This window comes from Eleginops maclovinus, chromosome 8 (assembly GCF_036324505.1).
Source record: "Eleginops maclovinus isolate JMC-PN-2008 ecotype Puerto Natales chromosome 8, JC_Emac_rtc_rv5, whole genome shotgun sequence".
In the NCBI taxonomy this organism is placed as follows: domain Eukaryota; kingdom Metazoa; phylum Chordata; class Actinopteri; order Perciformes; family Eleginopidae; genus Eleginops; species Eleginops maclovinus.
This window is the reverse complement of record NC_086356.1, coordinates 3,034,619-3,058,446: the sequence shown is the minus strand read 5'-3', so window position 1 is coordinate 3,058,446 and position 23,828 is coordinate 3,034,619. Positions and strand designations below refer to the sequence as shown.

General features: G+C 39.7%; 1 protein-coding gene across 1 annotated transcript in view; it reads right to left on the bottom strand.

The window, feature by feature from the left end:
* Positions 1–3,861: 3,861 nt before the first annotated feature.
* The window catches only part of onecut2 (one cut homeobox 2), a 29,299-nt gene continuing 9,332 nt past the window's right edge, over positions 3,862–23,828 (bottom strand). The window contains exon 2 of the mRNA XM_063889992.1: positions 3,862–4,151. Coding sequence (XP_063746062.1) covers positions 3,862–4,151 — 290 coding nt within the window. The remainder of the gene's footprint in view (positions 4,152–23,828) is intronic.

Here is a 23,828-nt window from a genome sequence, read left to right as displayed (position 1 = left end):
CGCAGTAGGAAGCTGCCGGACAACAGCCAGCTCGACATGGAGAAGAGGCCTATTTAAATTCCCAGCCTGCGTAGAAGCAAAATGGAAGATGGAAGCATTTGAGCAACGAATAGTTGATGAGCCTCCCTGTGCTGTTGTCTGGCAGCTTTTTGTTTCTACTGCTGGAGATTGTTGGAGGTAGACTTTGTCCTGTGGAGCAGGTAATGACTTGTGTTTGGAAAAAAAAAGAACCATACAAAAACACACAAACAGCAACAGCACTTGTCTGAGAAACATTCAGACTTGTTTTGTCTTTTCGAGCATCAAAAGTTTGCCTAAGCGTGTGAAGGATTTATCCCTACGACGGCTACATGAGTGGACGCCATGCTGGAGGAATCACCGATCAAAATACCGGATGTATTCAATTGAGCTTGGTTCTAGCTATCCTGAAACTGTGATTGAGGTTATGAAAAAGGATGAAAGAAATGCCACTGGCTTAAGAGACACAGAATAAACAAGCTTGATTAGCCTACATGCTAACCCAGGAAGTGCAACTGATGTAGCATTGATTAGTGGATGAAACGTCCGGGGGTTCTTGTTCAGGGGGAGGAGGACTGCGACTGGGTTTTAACGGTGAATCTTTGGTTTGTTAGCTGATGAGGTTTCTGTTGTTCTTTTAACCATTTTTTTTAACTTTGAAAAACTGCATAGGCACACGTTAAAGACACTCTTCAACCGTGAGAGACACATTAATGTTCTGCCTTTTTTCGGGGGGTCGGAGGGAGGAAGTGGTCAACAGCATCATCCATTGGTTCCTTCCCTCCTACCCGTGTGGTTTTACCCTTTTTCAGTCCCCAACTTGCTTCCCCTTAAAAGATGGCCTGACGCGATCAGGCAGAACAAAGCTACTTCTCCGACACCGTGATGTCATCCTTTCTTCTTCTTCCTCCTCCTCCTCCTCTTCGTCGACATCATCGTCGCAACCACTCTTTTTTTTCTTTTTTTTTTTTCCTTTTTTTGGTAATAATTCTCTTCCATCTTCAGTAAGTGTTTTCCGTTTTGTTGGAACAGTTAGGTGCAGAAAAAAGGTTTTCTTTGGTTTCGATTCGTCAATAAATAGAAAAAGTCTCAAGTGTCCGTGTTCTTGTTTTTAAATCGCCTTTGGCTTGCCTCTAACCAGGCCGGGACAAGCCTGGGTTTTTTTTTTCTACGGGAGCAGGGGCTGCTGACTGACGCCTTTCCTTTGGTTTTGCTTCTATTTTTGGTTCGATAGCTTGAGTGAGAAATGATTGATGAGGTGACTGTGGATGGTAAAGGCTGTTAAAATGGAACAGCAGGTGGTGGCGTTTGAGGTTTCTTGGGTGTGTTAGTATTTACATCGTGTGTAAAGGCTGTACAATGACGGTATCAAAGTAACATCGATTTGGAGGCCGATGGTAGCTTGGTGACGTTTGTTTGGACGGACAGAGACAGACATAGAAAACGTGTCTCAATCCAACCGTCCAACCAAACATCTCTATTACGCTGCAAACAAATTCCATCTTGAGTTCAATCTCAAGCTTCTTTTAGCAAAGATAAGTCAAAAACAAAGTGGTACGTTTTACCACTCCCGATAAAAGAAACAAGTTCATTTACAAATGGAAAAAGCTCCATAATCTCATGTTGAATTTACAAAATTTGAAGTCTGAATATATGACTTTCTTAGTGTTTGCAGCGTACGCATCTGCCCTCCCGTGTGATCCAGCCCGCTGACCCTCTGGAAGAGACGGACCTGCCGGGCATCGTCTTTAGATTGTCCTCTTTAATTATTACAAAGGCCCTGATTCGCCCGGACAGTTCGTCCTCCGCGGGTTCAGACGGTTTACTGGTTATACTTAATGATTTGAAGAGTTAGTGGTTGGTTTCTTTGGTACATGTTATGGCAGCTAAAGGCTTCCAAAAAAGCATCTGGATTTACATCAAAGGGTCAATATTCTGGACACTGGAAGATCGTGTCACTCTTCACAGATGTTTTGAGTATTTTAGAGTAGACTGTACAGCCCTTTTCTAGAAAAGACGGCATGCTTCAAACAAATTGTCTTTCCTACGTTGGTTTGAGGTTGTGCTTCGTCCAACAATTTATACATTTTCCAAAAGAAAACAATCCAAATATCTCGGAGGGATCGAGGTGTGCAGGGTTGTGACTGTTTATACATTCTTCACATAACTACTTCCATCACGTTTTATGTGTAGTCCAACACCCTGAACGCCTTCCAGGATAGATTGTCGCCATTTGTGTGATTAACCGCCCTCTGTTTGACGGGGCAAATGTGGCCATGGGGAACAGGTATTAAGAGTTTAGGCTTTAAATGAAGTCGGACGACGTGGTTGAAGCATACCTCGGCCTTCAGTGTTTAGCTACCTCTTGTCTAGGCTGATTTATTGAAAGCATGGGAGATTAAAGGTGGATTAAGTTAGTTATTATGCAGAATCTAGCAGTTCTAATTGATGCTAAGATGCTAGGTGGAAGCCGCTGCCCTGATGGATGAGCTAGCATGGTATCATGAATGATGGGTTTGGTGAAGCCAGGGTAAACTTTGGTTAGCTTTGGTATAGCTGACTGATGTTTCGGTCAGGATGGGAATACTGGGCAACATTCAGGGGGAATGACTCTTTCAAAGTTGTGTGTCTACGTGTGTTTGTAACGTCGGATGCCAAGTGGATTTCAGCCACTGTTTAGAAAAAATGGTATCCTGAGTTTTTCTAAGACGTGAAGACCACTTGGCACAGAGCCCCGGTTCTATTGCAAAGAAAATGTGCTTCAAGATTGTGCTCACATACGTTGTATATATAGTACAGTAATACTCCACTGAACGCCAGGTATGGTAAAAGGGAAAGCTTGTAATTCTACATGTTTGTGTGTCTGTAGGTGTTTGTGCTTGCATATTAGCCATTTCTTAACTTTGAGAGTGCCCCCTTTAAAGAGTTAAATCATGCTCTTTTTTGGCAAAATGTAAGAGATTAGTCCAGAACAAGAGAGGAATCTTATCATTAAAAAAGGTTGGCCATGTTATTATGTCATAGAGATCAACTTATGGTACTTATTTCCTCTTCAAATTGATATAGAACACTTTTGGAAATTTGATTTTAGGGGGAGATCGTGAGCCTCAACTCAAGAGATTGCAACATCAATTAGCCTTTCCAGTGAGCTACAAACCGCACCGTCCAAGCCAGTGAGTTGTTCTAAAAGTTTCTGCCATCATAGTTTCCTTTACATCATTTAAAAAAACGCCTCGTTCATCTTTGGTTTGGTAAAAAAAAAAGAACTTTGCGATCTCTGACATTTGAATTTGAAAGTCCTCACCCTCAAAAGATGCAATTGTAGGACATTTCTAAGCTTTAAATCACCACAAAATTCTCCACAGAGTTTTTCATAAAGCTTTCATTGGTTTCTTGTTTGTTTGGTTTGTTCCTAGCTTATATATTGCATATTAGAAAACAAATATCGTCTTCTAGTCTTTGGTATTTGGGCTAGTGTGTCAGCTTTTCTTGAGACATCCGCAGTGAAGGTATATGATTTATGAGTCTTTCTTAACCCATTGAGGTTTCTATGTTTTTGTTTTTTAGAGGTGTGTTTACCCTTGAGCTTCTTTATGGATTCACGATGGATTTGCAAAAGGCGGTTAGGCTACAAACAATTCGTCGCAGTGAGCAGCCCCTCTCTCCGTGTGTCACCCTCGTCAGAAGTAAAACAGAAAAACAAACAAAAAAAAAATTGTAAAAAGTTTGGGTTTTTTTCGCCTCGTTTCGACCGGACGACCCCCCCCCCCCCGCCCCCCACCCTCCACCCCTCTCTCCCTGTCGCTTTGGTTTCCTCCCCTCCACCTTCTCGCCCATCTACTATCACGCTTTGGTACAAGTGCTGGACGCCGAAGATTGGCCTCCGGGGCTGACTCCATCATCTGTCCATTTGTCCAGGCTCCGGCGGCGGGCGTTCATGAAGAAGTTGCTGACGGTGGTGAGTTCGAGGCCCAGCTGCTGCGAGATGGTGAGCTGCATCTCCTTGGACGGTCGCTTGTTCTCCTTGAAGATGGCCAGCAGGGTGCGCCGCTGCAGGTCGGTGAAGACCAGCCGCGACTTCTTTGGCGTGTTGTTGCGGTCCTTGGCCGTGTCCTGCTCCTTCCGTTTGCACGCTGCGAGGGTCGGAGGGGAAAGGAGATAATGATGGAAGGAGTTGGAGGAAAGGAGGTGGGTTGATGGGGAGAAGAGACAGAAAACACAAAGGGTCAATGTTTGTTTTGTTATTCGAACAACAGTACATTTTGAAAGAGGATATTACCTATTTGAAACAGAAGTGAGAACACATGAGAAGCAATATGAAACGTTAAGAGGATCGCTTAACTATTCCGTTAAAAACCACTGCTTGTTTTTCCTGTTTGATTTGGAATATTTCAGCCGGTGAATTAAGCTGTCAATGGAAATGATGTGGATAGAAAAACAGACAGACAGACAGACAGACAGACAGACAGACAGACAGACAGACAGACAGACAGACAGACAGACAGACAGACAGACAGACAGACAGACAGACAGACAGACAGACAGACAGACAGACAGTTGTTCTGTATTTCTCTGAAAAAAGGAGACATCTCCCAACGCTATGATTTAAAGATATGATATAATTGCACATCTTATAACGTGTCAGCTGTTGTCTCTCAGTCAGTCACTTAGGAGGAGTAAGAGATTTGATTACCTCTCTGAATTAAGTATGCACGAGTCAGAACCACACACACACACACACACACACACACACACACACACACACACACCCCTTCCCCCAGTCTCCACTCACAGCGTTTAGAGACCTGACGACAGATGCAAATGAAAGATGGCAGCTTTTTGCTTCTCGGCTGCTCTCTGTCTGTGTCTCGTGATGAATGACTGGGCAGCTTTACAGCGTCCCTAATCAATACACATTTATGATGTTTACACTGAGTAAAACATCCGAACCACAGAGTCCTTGTGTTTACTGGCTGCACCGGTTCATCAAACGGCTATATTCTACATGTCTTGTGCATCATTTTAGACACACACTCTGCCTGTCATGTCTTGATTTTTTTTAGATCCAACTACATTTCATAGAACATGACTTCCACTCTGAGTACAGAGCAATGCACGTTCATGACCTGCTCTGATCGTCTTCTGAACACCATAGTTTGTGTGCAATTTAGCCTTGTAGTACGACTCCCTGCTGATCATATATAGAGGGTGATTCTTCTTCTGGGCTCGGGGTAAAAAGGTGAAATGTTGCACAGAGTTTATGTTTTTCCTCTTCCCTCTCAGGAAGTTGTAATTCAGTCCGTCACTGACAGGTGGTACTATTGATCTGTGGATATGAGACGCCACAAACACACTCAGTTCAAAACATATTTGTGTCTAGTGTGTGTGTGTGTGTGTGTGTGTGTGTGTGTGTGTGGGTGTGTAGACGTAAAAATGACCACAATTTGTTAATGAAAAATATGATCAAATGGAGATGGTGCTGTAATGTTAATAATGATAATAGTGAAAGCATGAGAATCTGTTTGGTTTTTCAAATGGAAGAAAGCCAGAGCACATGTTTTGGGTGTATTTTTAGAAACGTTGATCATGTATTTCTACCTTTGAATATTTTCGATTTGATCTCAGGTCGTCACAATTTATTATTATTAATATTATTATTAATTTAATTATTATTATTAATATTATTATTTATTTAATTATTATTTTTATTGTTAATATTATTGTTATTAATTTGTCTAATTATTTATTTAATTATTATTATTATTGTTATTGTTGTTATTGTTGTTATTAGCATTTGTTTAATTATTTATTTAATTGTTTGGTGTTTTTTTCTATTAAATATAATAATTATTGCTAGTATTATTATTAGTATTTTAATGCAGTAGATTTAGTAAACACAGTATTAGTTGTATTATTATTATTTATTTAAAATACCGTTCAACCTATTATTGATATTAATCAGCATGCTCATACGGAAGTAGAAATAAAGTATAGGAGAGATATATTTCAGTAACTAGATCAGATCTTTATGAGCCAAAAACTGTGTTAAACTTTAGTCATTTTTGCTCAACTACATTTGAAGACCTGACAATTAAAACATCTGATTGTGAAGTGAAGAAGTGTTGACCTCTTTTCCGCACAGAACAGGTCATATTTCCTCGGTTACCGGTGTTAAAAGCACCACTAAGCTCCTACACCTGCCATTTGATTTTAGGAATTAAGAAGCTGGCTGTTTATATCCTCTTTTCTAATATTACTGGCCTTAAACAGCTCTGTATGCAACTCACACTGTGTCCTGCTCAGTCGTCCAGGTGGTGCCAAAACAATCCATACATGAGGCTTTTATTGTGAAATTGAGTTATAAGGACAGCTATAAAATGCTCCGTATGATAAGGGTGTTACTGAAATAGAACTAGACTAAAAGGATGACAACAAAAAGAGGATTACATTTCGATGAAAGGGTGGACTGGAATGGTAAAAGATGAGACATTTTGAATATTTACAAAAAGTCAAGTTATAAAAACATTTAGGTTGTTTTTAAGTCAAAACCTGTCTATGCATCTGGGTTTAAAACATCTACACATGCTATATACATACAAAAACACATACAAGATATAGTTTCTAGTGTTGCACGTCTAAGGCTACAGGTATATGAGCATTTATGATTTTTTGGTGCACTTTGGTAGTGTTTGTTTTGCACCTGGCATTTCCTGACTGGCCTTGTGTTGATCATCATGAAGCTCTGGTAGCTGTGAGTAACTGGAGCTCATTCCACCTGACAGAAAAGAGTATACAAGTTTTTACTTTTCAATATTATTCCAATGCATATTTCATGCATGCATACTAAACACTGTAGTGACTGCAGGGGCCCTGTGGGGTTTTCACTTTCACATTTTGGACGATTAGGAACATTTCAAAACCGAAACTCTGAATTTATTTGATTCTGAAATCATCAATTCAGTGCTTTTAGTTTCCAATTTCCTTTTTATAAACATGTCATATTTAACTTTGCTGGCTTCATCTGTGTGTTCCCGTGATGTATATTGGTGTGACGGAAATGTTCAGTATGACTTTTGTTGCTTATTTATAATATCTGCCTAAAAACTTGAGTAAATATTTTGCACAAACTTTATTTAGAATGAGTTTTCCTGAATATTTCCAAATTTGCAATGTAGATATTTCAATCAGAATCATAACACTTTTTAATCAGGGGAAATTTAAATGGATAAGAAAATGATTACAACAATAAATAAATGAAATAGAATAAAGATATTTATACAAACACAGGAAGTTAAATGTCTCGTAGATCAAGTTAAAAACATTGATTACAAATATGTATAAGTGTATTAAGTAAATAGGTAAAATGTTGAAACGATCAAAGAAATTAATTGAATGAAATCTTTATATAAACGTAAAACAAATGAAAGTAAAAATATGCAATAAAAGCGTAAAACAGAATAAAAACAATGATATAAAATGTGAAAAATTGGAGTAAAAATGTGCAATAACAGATTAAATCAAATAGAATAGAAATATTTGTATTAACATAAGTTAAAGTAGAATTGTGCACATTGTACTGCTATATATAAAATAATGTATTACAAGATATAATGGAGTATAAGTATTAATATTACAATTATTCGTAGTGAAATTTAGGAAGGAAGTATTGGTCTAATTACTTTTGAAAAAGGTCAAGAAATATAGTATTGAATATGTCAAATGTACACCCTTCCCTCTCTCTGTCTCTACTTTCTGCTTACTGTAGCCCGATTAAAAGCCGCTGAGCAGCACTTCACCCCGACCAAAACCCAAAAAGTGCAGACACATTTCCAGGTAAAAAGGGAGCAATGAAAACGGCCCGCCCACACAAACACAGTGAATGGAGAGGATCACGCTCAAATGATTCAATCAGGCTCTCCCTCTGCTCCAGGTTACAGCGAGGGTCAAATTATATTATTCAAAAGGGCTTTACTGGTTTGAGGAGGGGAGGCGGGAGTGAGGAGGAAGAGAAGGGAGGGAGGGACGGCTGTTCTTTAAAGGTAAGGGCTGAATCAATGGGATCAATAAAGCAGGGTTTCTCTGTCTTTCATCAGCTCTCTGCTACACATCAGTGTGTTGCTAAATGCGTCTCTAACGGCACACACCATCAGCAGAAACAACATCTCGACCGCTGTGTCCATGAGTCAGCTGTCTGTTTACGATCACAACCATCGTTACAACATCATCTGTATAATGTTCATCCACTTTCTCAACATCAGCCTCTTCGGCACAATATTTGATCAGAATCAGAATACCTCTTAGTCCCAAAGAGAGGACATTTACATTTACCGTGATTATTACAAATTAGAGACTTCTCCACATGACTCTTGTTTTTAAATATACGTTTTTTACTTCTGTATTTGAAAGTAAGAAGAGGGTTTCTTTATAATAGATGCTATAGTTACATATATTAAAATACTGCATTTCTTTACACTCATTATTTCTTGTAGTTGTTTCATTTGCTCTTTTTACTGCACTGTGAGAGCACAGTTTTATTTTTATAATAGTTACTTTTACTTGTATTATTATGCCTATTTCCTTCAGGATAAATAAAGACCTATCTTATCTTAGTTATCCAGAAATGGTATTAGTTTAAAAACCCTCAATCTTTAAGTCTTCATTTTTTATGCTAAGCTAACGACGCCTCAACTCCAGCGTTAAACACAAACATGACTCTTCTAACGTTCAGAGCGCTACCAAATAAACTCAGTTCACAAATGATTCGACTATATCTTTAATATCTTCATCAGCAACATTTTATTCGTGCTCCTAATCCCAGTCCAATTTCAATAAAGAAGATGAAGAAGATGAAGAAGATTCAACTTTATTGTCATTGCACAGAGTACAAGTACTAGGACAGCGAAATGCGGTCTCTGCATTTGACCCATCCTAGTGTTAGGAGCAGTGGGCTGCCATTATGTACGGCGCCCGGGGAGCAGTGTAGGTAACCAGTGTCTTGCTCAGGGACACCACGGTGGCACTTGGTCTTTCGGGGACTTGAACTGGTGACCTTCCAGTTCCCAGGCCAACCCCCTATGGACTTCGCCACCACCGCCCTTAAAGAGTCAACTCCAATGGGATTATTCCTATTACAAAACTTTTGCCATCGCCGGCTAAGAAATGGTATCACCACCGTTATATCAATCTAGCCCGTTTATCACCGAGTCAAAGGATTAGGTTGACTTCTATCATATAACAAGAATAAATATCGTCACAATCATCATCTCATCGCCATCAAAACCAGTCTCGTATCATCTCATACTCTTTTATATCATTGTTACACCACCTGTGATCATCACTATCATCACTTTAATGATCGACCATGCATTCATCCATCCATTGCCTTCGTCAAATCCAGCGAAACCACTATAAAGAAAGTAATAGTAATCATGCAAAATGCTGCTGAAACAACGACACAGTATATTCTGTTCAATCAGGCATCGATATCTGGCGTTAAGGATTAATCCTGCACCGAGGATTTGAACGTCTGCCGCCGCATTTTATGACCACATGACCCTAAAAACCCCTTTTGTTATTGTGGTTATAAAAATATAATTTATAGTGCTATAACATTGCTGCTGGAGCTCCTCGTTAAGACAGGGCCTGCCTCCCTTTGTGTGCAGCAAGCAGGGGAGAAAACAGCTCCTTTCAGCAGAGGAAATGTTGTTTTTGAACGTCTTGCCCAAAACATGTGAGCTGAAGCAGAATGTTTCATTAGATAGAAATATGTTGGACATTTTTTATCAAACACTCCTAAGGAACGGGAAATATTTGCCTCACACAAGTCAGAAACCTTCATAGGTGGTGGTAGTACTCAGATATTATACCCTAACAATATATATATATTTAAACTCAAAAAGAAAAACAACTTGTCTTGCAGAGCGGCCCATTTCAGAAACAAATACATTAAATACTCTATTGTAATTATTGATGCATGAGTGTGTTCTTCACCTCAATGCTGCACTTGGTGTAAGGTGGCATTTATATGAATTACTGTATGGGCAGTATCACCTATAATAATAATACAGCATGCTTTTATGACTTTCCACCACTGGGAATAATATGATGAACTGGAATCTAACTGTACAACCAAACTCATAATATTAATCTTTATCTACAATTGGTTAGAAATTATATAGGTGACAAACTCAAATGTCAAAGTCATAAATTAGGCTTTGAAGCCGTATTAAAAAGACCTGTCTGTGCTCATAATCCTCATTGACCGTGACTTTTATACCCTTTTTCATATTTTCATTACACAGCAGCACAGAGGGACATTTCAGAGGACACCTCTACAGGTATCAGTTCAATATTTGGTGCTTTTGGAAAAATTAAACCAGCGACCCTCGTGCATTTTGATTTTGAAAAGGCTCAGAAAAACGGGAGAAGCAGGCGCCAGTTCGTCAGGGTTAAAACAGGCTTCATAAGCGGTGAAATTATCCTTATAGAGACACAGAAACAACCACATCTATTGGCATCTTTTCAGACTTACATTTCAAAAACACAATCAGCAGTAAGCACCTACTGCTGACCCAAAGGTCAGGTCTTCCAATATGGCAACCGAGCCAAGCCTTTTCTCTATTCACTTGAAATGGTTCGACTGAAGTGCTGAGCTTCAATAGCTGCAGCAAACACATCAGTGTATTATACAGCGGAGTCAAGGGCTGCTGAACGTTAATAGAAACATTGAGGTGGTGCTTTATTGAAGCAGCCATTTCAAGTGAATATGGAGAAGCAGAAAGGTGAGTGCAGAGAGGCCGGGGGAAGTACAAATGGAGAAAGGGAGAGGAAGAAGAGGGAAGACAGAAGATGGTTGAAGCGAAGGACAGAAGGAAGGGCAACAGAAAGAGAGTCTCCCTCCCACAGAACTCTTAAAGAAATAGCTCATCCTTTTGGGACGATTTGCATGGATATCACTGACGTATTTTAATCTGGGGTCGTCGTTGGGCTAGCTTAGCATAAAGCATTTTTCAACCTTGAAAAAACCTGGCTAGCCCTTTCCCCTTCTTCCTATATTTCTGCTAGGAGCTAAGCTAGGCTAACGACGTCCTGACTCTTGCTTAACACACAATCATGACAACGCCATCTTCTTCTCTTCTCACTTTCAGCAAGCTAGAAAATAAATGTAGTTTACAAAATGTTCAACCCAGCGTCAACCCTAAGCCTTTTAAGTCACTAAATCTCCAGCTAAGGGTCAAGACGTTATAGTGTTGACATGAAGACAGTGTTGGGTCTTTTCCTGTTGTTATCTCCTATGTGAGGCATCAGTAATGAGGTGACATATAGTGCAAAGGTGGCATAAATACAAACACAAACGGGGAATAATAGCATTTCTACCAGGACTTTTTACATAATTACACAAAAACGCTGCTACTCTTTTAATATATTGAGCAACAGAGGTGTCGTGCGCTAATGGGTTAGCTTACTGCTACATCAAACACTCCGACAAAACAGATGCTTTGCTAACATCTCCCGTGTGTGTGTTTGCCAACTTGTCTTGACAGCGGTTTGATTGTGTTTGAATCTGATGTGATTTCTTCTTAAAGCAGACGGGTTTTATTTTGAGAATCAGGAAAAAACATGTTTCTAAAAAATGCGTTTGTGTGCTAGGCTGTAGCTAAAGCTAAATTAAAGTAGATTTGTTGATAGCAACTCCTACATGGACTTCATCATTGTCCCATTCCCTGCGTCACATGATGAGTGGATACGTCATACTGCTCACTCATTCATTAGTTAAAATAGATTCCCACAGCTACTCTATGCAGACGATTCCCCGCTGTATATCTCTAACGTCTAAATGACTCCTATCGACAACTCGGAACTTCTTACAGCTAAAAATAAACAATGGAATAAAGACACGTATTAAATATTAAGCCACATACTTTTAACATTGATTTTTCCAAGTGTGTTTTAATTATTTAAATTAATCCTTTGATTGCAAATCCTTGTCATTAGCTCCGTCTAGATTGCTCATTAGATTTCTGTAATCATTCACTTTTATGTAGAGCGATTCGTGTTGCATTTAACTCACGTGTGTTAAGGAAATAAAGACAAGAAAATAAAGTATATTAAAACTTTAAAGAGAGGAAGTGAGTAAGGCGGCTAGCTTTGGTTTCATTTTACAGAGGGAGGGTGGGGGGCTCAGCAGCCATTAGAGACTGTTTTCATCCTCACCACAAAGATAGATCACAGCCTGGCAGCTTTACCATGATGGCCTCCGTCTCCCAGTGCATGTTTCCTTTTGCTGATGGACACTATTTCCCACATTGGAAATAGCAGAGCTCCTCCAAAAACATTGAATAAAGCTAGCTCTTGCTGACAATGAGTCTCCACAATCATCAAGAAGCAGGTGTAAGATTAGCTTGACAAATAAAGGGAGTAACATTATGGTCAGCTTGTATGAAACCAATCAAATCTACCAAACACTTCATCCCAAATACTCCCAAGAATGTGTGTCAATTAGTACCAATAATCACTGAAAGACACGACACACTTTATTCCAATTATAATATGAGAAGCCAGTTTCCCCTAGTCACTAAATCGACCCAATTGGACTCAAACCAATCATTGATCATTCAGTCCAAACAACTAAAATGCTAACAATGCTAACACACAGTGACCTGTCGTAAATAAATAAAATAGGCTAGGTGTTTCTCCCTCTCCAGGTGACATGATATTTAGCTGGTGCTGTTATCCAAAGTGACTCATTTCAATACCATGGACAAAGGAGCAATTTTGGGGATAGGTTTCTCGCCCCAAGATTCTTTGTCATGTTGTCGCTGACCCTCTGATTGCTGGACAAGTATCCACAAATGGTTTTAAAAGGAGCCTTATTATGCAAGTTTCTCTCCCACACAACACCTCCATTGAAGATAGTGACATCAATACGAGCTTCTATTGGCTAGCACTCCAACACATTCATAAGCTAAGGGGTGGGACATCTCTAAGGGGTTGACTAATCACAACAGAGCCGGCCAGCTAACCCATCAGAGCGAAACTGGGCTCTGGTTTCAGACAGAGGGTGAAAAGAGGCAGTATGAGAAAAATAAAGGGTTTTTTTAACATTAAAGCATGGAGACATGTCCCAGGAGAGACACAACATATAAATATCAACCTAAAAATGAGCATCACATGTCCCCTTTGATAAAACACCACACTTGGGACAGATCACTGGATGTAAATAGCTCATTATTACGCACTCCGAGCTAACAGGGAGGTTTTCCCCATTTAGCATTTTCATAGCCAGACAGTAGATGGACTAAATGGAGAGGTAGAGACGGAGAGAAACAAAAGAAACGAAGAGAAAGAGAGAGGGAGCAAAGAGATCAATAAAAAGCAGCTGAATATAAACCATAGCCGTCTGTCAGGACACACTCAGACAGACAGGCTTCGTTCGGGAAGGGAAAAAGATTGATAGCACAAAGGGCTCGCTCTGTCTCCGTGTCATGAAGCATTTTATTGCGCTCTTGCCTTTTCTCTTTTCTTTCATCACTATTTCCCTCCTCACTGTTCTTTAGTTCGTCCCTCCTCTTTCTCAATTTGTCCCTTTTCTGCAGGTCTTTGTGCTTATTGTCATCCATCTTTCTCGTTTCTCTTTCATCATCTCTCTTTTGTCCGCATGGTCTCTCTTTAACTCTCCTCTCTATTGTCTTCCTTCCTCAAACTCTTTCTTCTGCTGCTTCTCTTCAAACCCTTAGCATCTCCTTGCCTCTGTGTCTCCTTCCCCTCCTTCATCTTCCTGTCCCTCCTACCTTTTCTCCTTCTCTCTCTCTCTCTCTCTCTCTGTATATTTTTTTTATTGCACCATTACCACTTAAGCCTTGGTATCCATTACACAGAGGGCATATAAGTGCAGGGTAAGTAGTAAAGTCGCCCTTCCACATACACTTCGCCGCTCGTGGGTGGCGCCACATTTGGACGCTTTGACACGGCGCTGAGCGATGTTTTGATGGAATCGTTAATCAGCTGTGACATGGGTACAGTGTTAATGTGTGTGATGTCACTGCACCCCCCCCCCAAATAATCATGACTGTTAACTGTCATTTAATAAAGCCATGACTGCCTCAGGCTTTGAATGGTTAGTCCTTTTTACGATGATTTGGTCAAAGCATCTTCTCCGAATTTAATTTTGAAGAAATGAAAAACATACACCAAATATACTTCATTTATTTATGAAATCTGGTTGATTTGAGCCTCTAATTAAAAATGGTAAAAACCAAACGAGTTAAAAAAAATGTGAAAAGTTAAAACATTTTTTTATACATGTATTTATTTTCCTAAATATAAGTACAATATAATATTGTAATAACCAATGTATAGGATCATCAACCAACTTATGGTTAATCATTGGCAATATATAAGACATGTTTATCATTTGCACAGTTAATATGGTTTCAAACCAGTGAATTTTCACTAAATAGCATTAAAGTAATTCCTAAATATTGAATAAAAACATGCATTTAATCCAATTATTACGAGGATTAAATGCATGTAAGTCATTTTTTGTCACATGATTTAGTCCAAGCATTTTTCTCAGAACTAAATTTAAGAAAAAATTAAAAATATATAACAAACATACTTAATTTATTTATGTAATTTGGTTCATTTATAGCCATTAATTTAAAATGGTAAAAGCCAAATCAGTTAAAAAAAATTGTGGCAAGGCTTAATGTTTTTTTTAATAAGTATTTACTTATTTAAATATATTTACAATATAATATTGTATTAATCAACGTATCAACAAACGTATGGTTAATCACTGGAAAGACTTGCGATATATAAGATATGTTTATCATTTGCACAGTTAATATGGTTTCAAACCAGTGAAATTTCACTGAATAGCATTAAAATCATTCCTAAATATTAAATAAAAACATGCATTTAATCCAATGAATTACTTTAAGGAGTATTAAAGTCCTGAAAAATGAACATATGCGTTAGCTAATGGATGCTTAGGATTAGGATGATGAGGTTTTACTATGCTTTAAATGTCCTGTAAATGGGTACGTTCTTTAGGGTAAGACCGTAAGCATCTTTCTTCATGGGTCTACATTGGTTGGGTAACACAAGTCTCTTTGAAACTAATTTGTTTGTCAATATGATCCATTTTTAGCATGGTGTGTGTGCAGGAATATAAAGCCAGACTAAAAATGCCGACTAGTTAGACTTAATCTGGGTTCATACGGAGGGTGGAGATGGAGGACCACCAGAACACCAACAACGAACACAGTAATTCACCCTTAAGACGGCCATGTTCCATCAGAGGGAGTCCCTAATGTTGACTTCAACAAGGCATATTCTACTCCAATGGAGATCCTTATTCCATAGTACGACTACAATATCACTGTGAGAGAAAAAATGGTGATAGGCAATTTGACCATCTAATATTAGGTCTGAGAAAACACCTTCAGCCACATACCAACAGATAAACAAATTCCCACCAAGCAAGTGAAATCCGCCCCGACGTTCATTTTTGGTATCACGATATCTGGGTGGGAGCTAGTGTTAGCATTTAGCTATATGGGGCTTGTGAGCAACTCATAAGTCATCAAAACTGAGAGAAACGATGGGCCAGAACAGATGTAAAATAACAGCTTCCCCTCTAGAACTAGTAGGAGTATTGCAGTACATTACATTTGACCGACTCCGTGAGATGCTCAGGCTCAGCGTGGCGGGCAAACACACTTGATGCATCACATCTCAGCACTTAAACTCACACACACACACACACACACACACACACACACACAGATGTATACACAGACAGCACTGTAGCAATCAACCATCCACTATGAGCTTTTGTGTGAGTGTGTGTGTGTGTGTGTGTGTGTGTGTGTGTGTGTGTGTGTGTGTGTGTGTGTGTGTGGTTCTTAATGCACCACGATGATTTCCTCCATCCATGCTGACACGGTAAACGGAAACGGAATAACAGACTAAAGACAATCTCAGTGTCTCTGTTACACACACACACACACACACACACACACACACACACACACACACACACACACACACACACACACACACACACACACACACACACACACACACACACACACACACTATAACTGAGAGCATGGGTCAACCTGTGATGATATCCTCCAACTAAATGCTATGTTGATGGTTTATGGAGATTGAAATGTGTATTTGCACGAGAGACTCAGAGGTTTGGTTTGATCAGGTTTTACATTTTGATTCTTTTTTAAATGTTAGTTAAAGGTGCGATGTCTTTCCCCGAGAAATCCTCTAATAACCCAACTATTTGTTTAGCCTGTGCTCTGTTACAAGAAGTGGAATATTCCTGTTGCCTCAACTTCAAGATCTTCATAGTGGGTGTCAAGAAACAAATGGTTTGAATCCCTTTCTTTAGATTAGATGGTTTCTGTTTTCCATTGACATGAATACATGCTGCTCTACATCACATCTACAGACAAATGGATAGATCCACTTCTATGACTGATTATACCGAGGAGGAACAAAGGAGTGTGTAGCTTTGCTCCTTTATTGGGTGTGTGTGTGTGTGTGTGTGTGTGTGTGTGTGTGTGTGTGTGTGTGTGTGTGTGTGTGTGTGTGTGTGTGTGTGTGTGTGTGTGTGTGTGTGTGTGTGTGTGTGTGTGTGTGTGTGTGTGTGTGTGTGTGTGTGTGTGCAGAGAGATGGGTTATCAGTGTATAATCTGTATGTCCACACAGTGAGTCTGTGGTGACATCACCGGACAAAGGTCTCTCTGACCACACACACACACACACACACACACACACACACACACACACACACACACACACACACACACACACACACACACACACACACACACACACACACACACACACAGTAATGTATCTCCAGTTGTTTACCAGAAGAAACGGGCTGACCAATCACTGCTTCTGGTGACTCAGTGATGTCATTGAACTGATGAGGAAATGGCCTCAGAGGAGTTTGATGTCACCCCCCCCCCTCTCTCTCTCTCTGTCTGTCTTCTTCTTCTCTCCTTTTCCATTTGTTCCCCTCTGATTCTCTTTAATTATCAAGCTGCTTTTCAACGATTCATACGGTTGCTAGGCAGAAAGACACCAATTACAACAATGCGAATAAAATGGAAACGTGCTCTTGCTCTAATTTGAGTTGTTGATCAATGGCTTTTTGGAAAAGGTAAATGTAGCATCAGCTGGATTCTCAAGGCCCGTAAACACCGAGCTGACAATTGAGCGTGTGAGCCTCTGTCACCCTCATCTTTACTTTGTGTCTCGAAGTGTCTGCCGTGTTAAAATGAAATCGCTCTGATTGGCAATTAAGCTTTAGCGAATCATTGCAGAAATGGATGTGCAGAAAGAGAAACGCTTCAAGTCGAGGGAGCACACCTACATAACAACAGTCTGTACATCCGAAGTCTCTGGTGTTTCAGATTCCTCTGGTGTTTGACGAATACAGGCGACTGCTGCAGAACGTGTGTGCTAGTTGGCCAATGAGAGGCTGGTTGGTGGCCACTAGTTACTTGATGATCTGTTTGGTGTTGGGCCTCCAGTGTTTGTCTCAGATCCAACTGCTCTATTTTATTTCTACTCTGTAATTTCTTTCACTGTTTGTATTTGGAGTCACAAAAAGGGACAAGCTTCCCTGTTTTGGTTCAGTCTCGTTAGCATGTAGCAGCTAACTCCGGTAAACAATCTCTAAAGTCTACCGTTTACTAACTTCTACGTTTGCAATCGGGGGACAATCCCAGTTAGAGACTGGCTGGAAAACATACCAGAGCATTTCAAAGCTAAAGACATTTCCCTCAGGAGTTGGTGGAGACCAAAAGCAGAGCTAAAACAAAGTGAGTATTGGACCTACAGGTGGACACAAACACATGTTGCTCCATGTGTGCCATCATATCGAACTGTTTGCCAACGGGTTTAACTTTTAAAGTTATGATGTGTCCGTGTTGCTGCCCTTAAGCAAAAACATGATCAGTTATAGCAGGTTTGAATATGGAAAGTATACATAAAGCACAGTAGTCCTGTCATCATCGTCCCAAATAGAAACATACGTCAAATCCCAGACGGGAATATAATAATTCAAAAGTGTTCACGTAAAAAATACCAGTAGAATAAAGTCTGACGTCCGGAGCAAATGTTGCTGAGAGAAAGTTTCCAAACTTCTGGGAAAAACATTCACTAACCTTTAACCTGCGCAGTGTTGACAGTGAGGATAAGTCAGCTCTGTTTGGACATCAAACAAACACAAACACACACACCACACACACACACACACACACACACACACACACACACACACACACGGACTGACTGACTGACTAATGGGTGATGAGTTAACCGGCCTCTCAGTACCTTTCCTTATCAGTGAGGTTTTTTTGGCTGCCTGAAGCCTCGCAGAACACAGCTCCACCAGGACAAACACGGGCTGGAAGATAATATTCTCCCATCAATAGATAGTATTGTAATCGGTGATTGATCGAAGGAAGGTTTGGCAGCTTTAAACGGACACACTGGTGAAACCGCTCACCACTGTGTTTGTCTCTAAACGATCAGCTCAAGTGATACACATTGATCCGGTTTCCTGCTCCCAGAGATAAAAAAAGCTCAGAGATCAAAGATTCACAAGCGTGCCGTCTTACCCTTTGAGTCCGATTTTAGAGCTGCTATTTCTTCATTTAAATTCTTATATGCTCAGTATTTTCCTCCCACGTGTTTCGCTCTACGTGTCTCCATTAAAGGCTGCAATATCACAATTGGAGCCCATCCATCCAATATGAAGCGTAATCCAATAACAGACAGATTCAGCTAAATGAATCCAGTTACGCGGCACAATCAAATAGATTAGGATTCCCTTCAAACCCATCTGTCTGATACACATCATGCTGGCTGCTTTTAATGCTTTTACCACCAAATCTGCAGGAAGCGAGCACGAGGGGAAAATAGAAAACATTTCAACGTCCAAAAGAGCTTTGTTTACATGATCATGTTTTGGGTTTTGTTTTCACAAACAAAATTGAGTCTCGATTTAAGACAATTCCTATTAGAAATGGATTCTGGATTCTGGATTCAGGGCATGTGGTTGGTCGTTTTAGGCTTTACTCTAGCCCACAGTGCATTAATATAGGTGGAGTCTCAAATGATGGTATGAACTGCGTGTCACGTTATTTGATTGTTATCCTTGAAAAAGTTCTATTACATTTCTTTATTTTAAACACAAAACTATGGCATTTATTAAATACGCAAAAAAAACAAACATAAATGTCTTAAATATATCTTAGTTTTCAGAAAACAGGGACAAAAGTTCAGGGAAAAATAAAAATAATGTTCCTTTAATGAATTCATTCCTTTCTCAGAAACATGGCCCATTTCTAAAATAAATGAACACTGTATTACGTTTCATTTTTCAAGACATTTCACAATAATGGTTGACTCACACCTGACTCAGTGGGGAGGGATATCATCGGCATTATCTCTTGACAGCTCTTGGTAGATGTGTTGGTGTTGTAGATTTTGAATTGATTGGGAAAGTTAAAAGACCAAAATCTCTGCTCTGTCATTTCCCCCGACCAGTGTTGCAGCACTAATGACTTGAACTCGGACTTGGACTCGTGCATTCGGACTCGCGATGACTCGAAAGGACTCGACTTTGTCATTAAAACCCTGAGGTCGACGAACGCGCCGGCGTGTTTTCGCAACGTTTTCGATATGTTTCATTTAGGCCATAATACGGTGTAGAAATGCTGCCGGAATCGGTAGACTCTCTTCTTTCCGATGCATTCTCCCGCGAGATCCTACGTGATTCACAGCCGGAGCTAGGGGGCCAATAATAGACCTTGACGCATACATCTCTGTGAATGGTCTGTGTGTCAGCTCCCTCATTCGCCCTTTCAATGCATAGTTATGTTTTTTTTAAGTTTAACAACACAGGGTTTCCCACACATAGTCTTTACGTGGGAGGGCCGCCCAGGTATATTAATGGCCGCCCAGGTATATTAATGGCCGCCCAGGTATATTAATGGCCGCCCCGGTGTATTAATGGCCGCCCCGGTGTATTAATGGCCGCCCCGGTGTATTAATGGCCGCCCCGGTGTATTTCGCGTCCCATTTAGTCTTTTTTATTTAGCACGACGCTACCCGCGATCGATCAATCGCCCCCCCCCCCCCCCGGACTTGATCAATAGGGACCGATTTGGACTCGATTTGGACATTTTTTTAATGACTTGGACTTGACTCGGACTTGAACACTGGAGACTTGAACACTGGAGACTTGAACCTGGACTTGGACTCGAGGCATAGTGACTTGAATACAGCACTGCCTAGTACACATGCAGACTGCTACACACAACCCTAACCCTAACCCATCTCAACCAATTTCACAATACAACCCCAAAAATATTCAGATGTTATAGAAGAAATTGAGATTCAGCTAAATCATCCAAACCCTGGTTCTTACAGGTCAAACGATCGATTACTGTGTTGTTCCTTTGTCTTTAATATTGCACATCACAGTGTCCATTTCATTATTAGTATCATCATCCTGAGCCACTGAGCTTCGTCTTGTCTTCCTCTCTTGTATCATGTCAGCTCTCTCTCCCCCTCCCCCCCCACCCCCCTCCCCTCCTCTTCCAGGAACTAGTCTGGATCAGGTTCCTGCAGATCAATGGAGATCTGGGTCCGCACAGTTTACGTTATCACTGCCAGTATTAATGCTCTTTTAATCTGCTCGGGATTACAGCCATCGATCCACATAATCCATCCGGACGCACAGTGGAGCCCAAAACTGCTGTTTCACACTCACACACACCAAACACACACTCACACACACACACCCACACACATATTTGATAGAAACACACTGACTCCGAGACAGAGACACAGCGGAATAACAGAAAACAACAACAGGAACTAAAACAACAAGCAGAGTGAGCGTCCACTTCCTTGTTTGTGTTCTGTCTCAGGATCTGACCATCAGAGTATCGATCGCTGCAGATACACATCAGCACATTCACATGCAGAGAGCCGTTCAGTGAGGCAGCAGACACATCACACCAGGTACAGAGGGAAAGTTTTACCTGTGTGTTCGGTCTGCTTACAAAACAATATAATATATATTATAAAAGCACATTTTTAAATAATTTATTCATATTTAATTGCTTAGAATGTTGCCAGTTTTTCTTAACGATAAAAACAATTAAAAACGTAAATACAAAAAATAATAACAGATTTCATCTTGTAATAATTAAATATCATAATATTAATAATTATACAAAATAATAAAACAAATATATAATAATAATAATAATAATAAAACAAATATATACTAATAATAATAATAATAAAACAAATATATAATAATAATAATAATAATAATAATAATAATAATAATACAAATATATAATAATAATAATAATAATAATAAAACAAATATATAATAATAATAATAATAATAACAATAATAATAATAACAATAATAATAATACAAATATATAATAATAATAATAACAATAATAATAATACAAATATATTATAACAATAATAATAAAACAAATATATAATAATAATAATAATAATAACAATAATAATAATAATAATAATAATAATAATAATACATTATTTATATATATATAATATTTAACTATTATGTTTACATTTACTTGATTTAAATCTGATTTTAGATTAAATTAAATCTACATTTATTTATTGTTCTATTGTATTTTTTTATCGTATCTTTTCCTCTAATATTGTTCATGTTTTAAAATTGAGAAAATGCTATTTCAGAGTTTTTTCTAAAACTGCTAAAAGGGGCGCTGCTCTCTCTTCCTGTCGGGGTGCTCCCTCAAACCAAAATGCAGATTTTCCCCGCAGGATGTTAAAGGGAAACAATATTTCTGTTCCTCAACAAAGGTATAATGAGTCCAGAAATATGAAGATGGTGTCAAATGTCTGGTCAGACGGCAGAGTCCGCTTTGTTTTGAGATCCATCCCTCGTTGTTGTTTACGTATGCGGCCTGTATACAAGATCAGTGCCACAGTATTGCCTCATACTATATTTTCCAATTCATTTCAAATAGATGTGTTTTTATTTCCTTAAACTATCAACTATAATAACCATGATAGTCAAAATAATCACAACACTGAACTTTAAATGTATTTTTTGTTTGTTTGTTTGTTTGTAATCCTCACAGGTACAAACAGGATCTTGGTCGGACACAAGGTCAAACCAGAGCTTGTGTTTATTTCCCTCCTTTGGTTTTTTTTCTAACGCTGTTCGTCTTCCCCCATAAACCCTGCTGCTGCCTGACGGCTCCGTCCCGCCTGCCGTCGTCCATTACGCCTCCGGACAGAGTTATTTCAGCAGCACTGCGACACCAATACTAATGAACCCCAGGGAGAGATGGAGGGTGGAGGGGAGCAATGACAGAAAGAGTGCGAGAAAGAGAAGTCAAAAAGAAGAAGACACAACAACCAGAGCTAACTAACAAACAGCGACAGAGAGGAACTAATGGGATCAGGGAGTGACATTGGGTCGGCTCAGTCGTATAAACATCAATAAATTAATCCAACGTATTGTTTGACATTTTCATAATGACAAATGATCAGCCTGCTCCCTTCTCAACCAGATCCAGACTCCAGGTGCAGTGTGGGGCGGCTCTGACCTATATTGCCATGAGTCTCTAGTATTGATTGGACCTGAGACACAAGCACATATGTAGTGCATCTTCAGGACATGTTTCATTGTTCATAATAAGCCTCCTGACATGCATTATCATAAAATCAAGAGGGTCCTGAAACGACTGCAGCCTCCTACATGTGAAGTAAACACAACATGTACGAAAAATAGTGATGTTAAATGTCCAGCAGCGGCTCAGTCAGTAGGGGCTTGGACTGGGAATCGTAGGGTCGCCGGTTCAAGTCCCCAAACAGACTTGAAATATGGAAAGTGGACTGCTACTTGTAGAGGTCCCAGTTCACCTCCTAGGCCCTGCTGTGTTGCCCTTGAGCAAGGCACCAGGATCAAAATCAATCACCAGGATGCAGATATGATAGGATACTTTAAGGGACAGATTAAAGCATTGCATTTAGAAGGTAGCCATGTTAGCTTCTGGGTTAGCATCTCCTGTCAGTTAGTTTTTATACTAAAAAGACCCCACGATCAAAAAGTCCCGTGTTGAATTCTGCTAGAATGCATTCCCTTCCTAGAAATGAGGATTATTGACATGTTTTAGGAACAAATAGGATTTAAATCAGGCTTTGAATATGAAAGATACCTCAGCAAACCCCTCTTTATGAGGAAGCTCCTTTAAAGGAATTTAAAATGCAGTCATTTAAGCAAAAACTGCAGAAAAAAGAAATAGGTTCAATAATAAATATCAAGTTTGTTTCAACTACTCTCTAAGAAGATATGTAACTGGAGGATATTCTGCAGAAAAAGACTAAACTGACCAGTGCATGAACTCTTTTCCTGTAGTACATCGTCTTAAAGAAGGACTCCAGCCCCCCCGCTGCCTCCCACCTGCCCCTGAGTGTGCAGCTGATTGCGCCTCGATGAGCTCAGAGAGTCCAGGTGTCACGTTTGATTTGACCGATGTAATAAAGCGGGGCGACAGGACCATTTTCTCCCCTGAACCCGAGAGCCGCTCAGTTGGCCCCCGGCAACGCTTTTCTCCAGCACCGCCGGGCGCTATAATTGAGGTGGACAGACTTAACGAAAAATCACTACGCTATTCCACTGATTTTCTTTTTGGGAGCTACAGTGAAGGTTGCAGAGAGAGTCTGAACGCACCAGGCTGAGGTTT